Source organism: Electrona antarctica (assembly GCF_951216825.1).
Source record: "Electrona antarctica genome assembly, chromosome: 8".
Classification (NCBI taxonomy): domain Eukaryota; kingdom Metazoa; phylum Chordata; class Actinopteri; order Myctophiformes; family Myctophidae; genus Electrona; species Electrona antarctica.
Window position 1 is genome coordinate 32216641 of NC_136789.1, and position 5000 is coordinate 32221640.

The following is a 5000-nucleotide window of genomic DNA, read 5'->3' on the forward strand; positions in this document are numbered from 1 at the left end:
TACACTGTCTCTCTGCATTCTATGATCCTATAGTTTACTGAGACGCTACACTGTCTCTGTGCATTCTACGATCCTATAGTTTACTGAGACACTACACTGTCTCTCTGCATTCTATGATCCTATAGTTTACTGAGACACTACACTGTCTCTCTGCATTCTATGATCCTATAGTTTACTGAGACACTACACTGTCTCTCTGCATTCTATGATCCTATAGTTTACTGAGACGCTACACTGTCTCTCTGCATTCTATGATCCTATAGTTTACTGAGACGCTACACTGTCTCTCTGCATTCTATGATCCTATAGTTTACTGAGACGCTACACTGTCTCTCTGCATTCTATGATCCTATAGTTTACTGAGACACTACACTGTCTCTCTGCATTCTATGACTTCCCTATTGTGAATCACTCTGGATAGAGCGTGTCTGCTAAATGCCTACATTATCAATGTAGAAAGTTGAATTTGAATCGTACACTTCTCATTCACTCAACAAATAAAACGCGTGTGCGTGCGTGCGTGTGCATGTGTGTGTGTCCATGTGTGTGTGTGTCAGTATTAAATGCGTGTTCCCAGGAGGAGGTGTGTGTCAGAGATGTGAGGATTCTCCCCAACCTGAACGAGTCCTACCTGCCGGTGATGCCCGACGGCTCAGTCATGCTGGTGGACAACGTCTGGTAACACACACACACGCACGTGTATTACTATACTTGTGAGAAGGAAATCAAAATGTGACGACAGCGATTTTATGAATGCCATTATTGATTATCGATTATTTCTACAAAAACGGGATAAGGTTGAAGCCGAAAAACTGCAGATCTACAAGCCCACAACAAGCCCATAACCCTCAGGCATATTCCACGTGCCAGATTTTGGTTCTCCCAGTACCGGCAGAGTCGTTCTGGAGCAACGGATTGTGTGGCCTTGCTCATTCCTTGATGGACTGATCGAGGGTAGCCACTGGGACGTAAATCGGGATTTGATCAACCCCGGCTGGGTCGCCTGAGTGAGGGGTATGATGTTGGAAGACCCAAAACCCTGTTGACCTCAGGAAACATCACTGAGGATACGTCCCAGGTGCATCCATGCGATGTATTTTTTTGTTAAAGTTATTCTATTCATAGTGATTCATACAGTAGGAATAGACTATGTGACAACCAGGTATAGTCTGGTGACCACCGGAGAGACGGGTGACAGCCGGAATGTAGACGGCACCCGGGTGAGCAGTATGGGTTAGCGCCCCAGCCTGTGTCCTCCGTGACTAGGAAGCCCAACAAACCTTGGTGAGGCCTTTAGGAGGGCCATTATAATCCACCACTCCTGAATGGAGTGCCTGGTACTGGGAGTCTGGTGCAACGCACACAGGTCCTGGGCCTGGTGAGAGCAGGAGTGGACCTGGTGAGACGTAGGAGGGGCCCGGTCAGGAGTCAACCCACAGAGCTATTGTCCTTCCACGCGCCAGATTTTGGTTCTCCCAGTACCGGCAGAGTAGTTCTGGAGCAACGGATTGTGTGGCCTTGCTCATTCCCTGATGGACTGATCGAGGGTAGCCAGGTGCATCCATGCAATGTATTTTTTAGTTATAGTTCTAATCTCTAATAGGCTACTACATCTAATTTATGAATGTCTCATCCTAAATCCAACCGGGATCTTTTTTGCTAAACTCTCTCTAAAAGTTATTTTTAACTGTGAAACAACCAGGAAAACGATCCTCATAATCCAGCCAATTTTGATTTAGTTTTAGTCAGATTTTAGTCCTCTGAAATGTTTGTGTTAGTATAGTTTTAGTACAGTAAAACAAGACTTGTTTCGACTAAATCTACAGTTGATTTAGTCAACGAAAATGTATTTTGGTGGTCAGCGCAGCGGCGCGTTGTGAGCTTGTACATCGGCTATTTTCAGCATGCCACCAAGCATAAAATGGCTTGTCTTTTAGTTCTACCGGATCTCTTCCCCACTAGTTTTTGTATAGTTTTATTTGTTGACAAATTGTCAGTATATATTTAGTCATCATAGCTTAGTTTTCACTTAGTTTTTGTCAGTGATAAAAGGTAGTCGACGGACATTTTTCATCATAGTTAGTTTTAGTCGACGACATCAACACTGCTCAGTGTTCACAACGTCTTATTTGTAAAGAAGGAAAACGATATGCACATCCCAGTTTCAGAATACGGTGCTGGACCCAAAAAAATGACTGAATGAAGAAAAAAGTGGAATGTCCGTAACACGATATAATAAAAAAGACGGGGAGCAGATATATTGTGTGCGGACATTCCACGTCTTATTTCTCATATTTTGCTACGGTATATGCTTGTGGGGACCCAAGTATAACAATACAATATACCAGGCCCGGTTCTTCCTACAGGCCGACGAAGCAACGGCTTCGAGCGCCATGGGGGAGGGGCGCAAAAAAAAAAAAACATTTTTATTTTATTTATTTTTGTATTATTATTATTATTATTATTTTTTTACTCTGTCCCAACTCTGTCTGCACCGTGTCCCCCCAGTGCCCCCCCAGTGCCTCCCCAGTGCCCCCCCAGTGCCTCCCCAGTGCCTCCCCAGTGTCTCCCCAGTGCCAGTGTCCCGCCAGTGCCTCCACAGAGCCTCCCCAGTGTCCCCACAGTGCCTCCCCAATGGACCCCCAGTGCCTCCACAGTGTCCCCACTGTCGCCCCAGTGCCTCCACAGTGTCTCCTCAATTTTTGGGACAGAGTAAAAATATATATATATATATATATATATATTTTCTTTTTGAGGGGGGGGGGGGGGGGGGGGGGGGGGGGGGGGGGGCGCCGCGGAAAATCCTGCTTGGGGCGCCAGATTGCTCAGAACCGGCCCTGCAATATACGCACACATGTACACATGCACCCAAAGTGACAGTCAGCTGTCTGTCAGTCACCAATCAGGAGTGGTCGCCATGGCGTCGTTCTGCCGCGTGGAGGGCGTGGCCGGTCACCTTCCCATCATGCTTTGCTCCCTGGAGGAACACGACTTCCTGTTCCAGCTCCACCTCAACGACCTGCCAGACGACGACTCCACGGAGGTTATTTTATCATTGTTATTGTTGTCGTTGTTTTTGTTGTTATTGTTGTCGTTGTTTTTGTTGTTTTTGTTGTTGTTGTTGTTATTGTTGTTATTGTTGTTAACACATTTTGACCTGAGATCAGATTCTAAAAATGTCTTCTACATCCTGACAGTTTTCTGAAAAAGCTATGTATCTATGTCAGTCGTTCTTCGATTTTTCAAAAATAGCAGACCTACAAGCTCGTAGCGCGCCACTCGGTGGCGCGCTACGAGCTTGTAGATCTGCTATTTTTCAATAGCTAAAAAAAACAGAGACTTTGTCAAGGCGAATGATCGGTTGGAGAACGCTGTGGAAAGGATTGAAACCATCTTAGCACAGGACCTCAATCTATTTGGACTGGATGACTCGTTGCATACTGAATGTTAACAATTTAAATGTAACAATCATACTGTGCTCGAGAGAACCTGCTTATTTTCAAAAATAGAAAAGATAAAAATTGTATTTATCTATTCATTTTTTCATTTATCTCTGCAGGGATTGGAGGTTCCGCTGGTCGCGGTGCTACAGTGGTCGACTCCCAAGATGCCTTTCACCAACTGTATATACACACACTACAGGTACACAGCTGTAACTACAACTCCCAAGATGCTTTTCACCAACTGTATACACACACATTACAGGTACACAGCTGTAACTACAACTCCCAAGATGCCGTTCACCAACTGTATATACACACACTACAGGTACACAGCTGTAACTACAACTCCCAAGATGCCTTTCACCAACTGTATATACACACACACTACACTACAGGTACACAGCTGTAACTACAACTCCCAAGATGCCTTTCACCAACTGTATACACACACACTACAGGTACATGACTGTAACTACAACTCCCAAGATGCCGTTCACCAACTGTATACACACACACTACAGGTACACGACTGTAACTACAACTCCCAAGATGCCTTTCACCAACTGTATACACACACACTACAGGTACACGACTGTAACTACAACTCCCAAGATGCCTTTCACCAACTGTATACACACACTACAGGTATACAGCTGTAACTACAACTCCCAAGATGCCGTTCACCAACTGTATATACACACACTACAGGTACACAGCTGTAACTACAACTCCCAAGATGCCTTTCACCAACTGTATGCACACACACTACACTACAGGTACACAGCTGTAACTACAACTCCCAAGATGCCTTTCACCAACTGTATACACACACACACACTACACTACAGGTACACAGCTGTAACTACAACTCCCAAGATGCCTTTCACCAACTGTATACACACACACTACAGGTACACAGCTTTAGTAACTACAACTCCCAAGATGCATTAAGCCCCCCCCCAAACAGCCCAATTATTGTTTTTAACCTATAACTGCACCGATCTGTGTAAAACCTTGTATGCTAATTGGGTGTTGAGTTACCGTAGCAACAGGCTGTGTGTTGAAGCTCACCTGGTGACACTCCCTAGTTGAGAATCAGACGGCCACATTTGGTGAAAAGCATATTAAGCGGATATTAAACCGTATAGGCCCTGCCTCTCCGCAGGCTCCCCAGCGTGCGATTGGACAAGCCCAGGTTCGTGATGACGGCCAGCTGCCCCAGCACCGCCCAGGTCAAAGGTCACTTCCTGGTACGCTACAACCTGTTCAACAACCTCCAGGACTTCCTGTCCGTCCGGCTGGTCTGGACGCCCGAGAGTAAGAACCGGTGTGCACGTGTGGGTGTGTGTGTGTTTGTGTGTCTGTGTGACTGTGTGTGTGTGTGTGTGTGTGTGTGACTGTGTGACTGTGTGTGTGTGCGTGTGTGCGTGCGTGCACGCGTGTGTGCGTGCGTGCGCGCGTGCGTCTCCAAACTCACAATGCGTCACTTTGTGCCATGCTGCGACCTTGTACATCTGCTATTTTTGGGAAAAAAAGTCCATAATCTTGAAATCATTT

General features: G+C 45.8%; 1 protein-coding gene across 1 annotated transcript in view; it reads left to right on the forward strand.

Moving 5' to 3' along the window:
* The window catches only part of LOC306927893 (trafficking protein particle complex subunit 14-like), a gene marked incomplete at both ends in the record, with an annotated part of 36093 nt that overhangs the window by 6159 nt on the left and 24934 nt on the right, over positions 1–5000 (forward strand). The window contains 4 exon segments of the mRNA XM_079507775.1: positions 558–678; positions 2896–3043; positions 3560–3642; positions 4609–4760. Coding sequence (XP_079363901.1) covers positions 558–678; positions 2896–3043; positions 3560–3642; positions 4609–4760 — 504 coding nt within the window.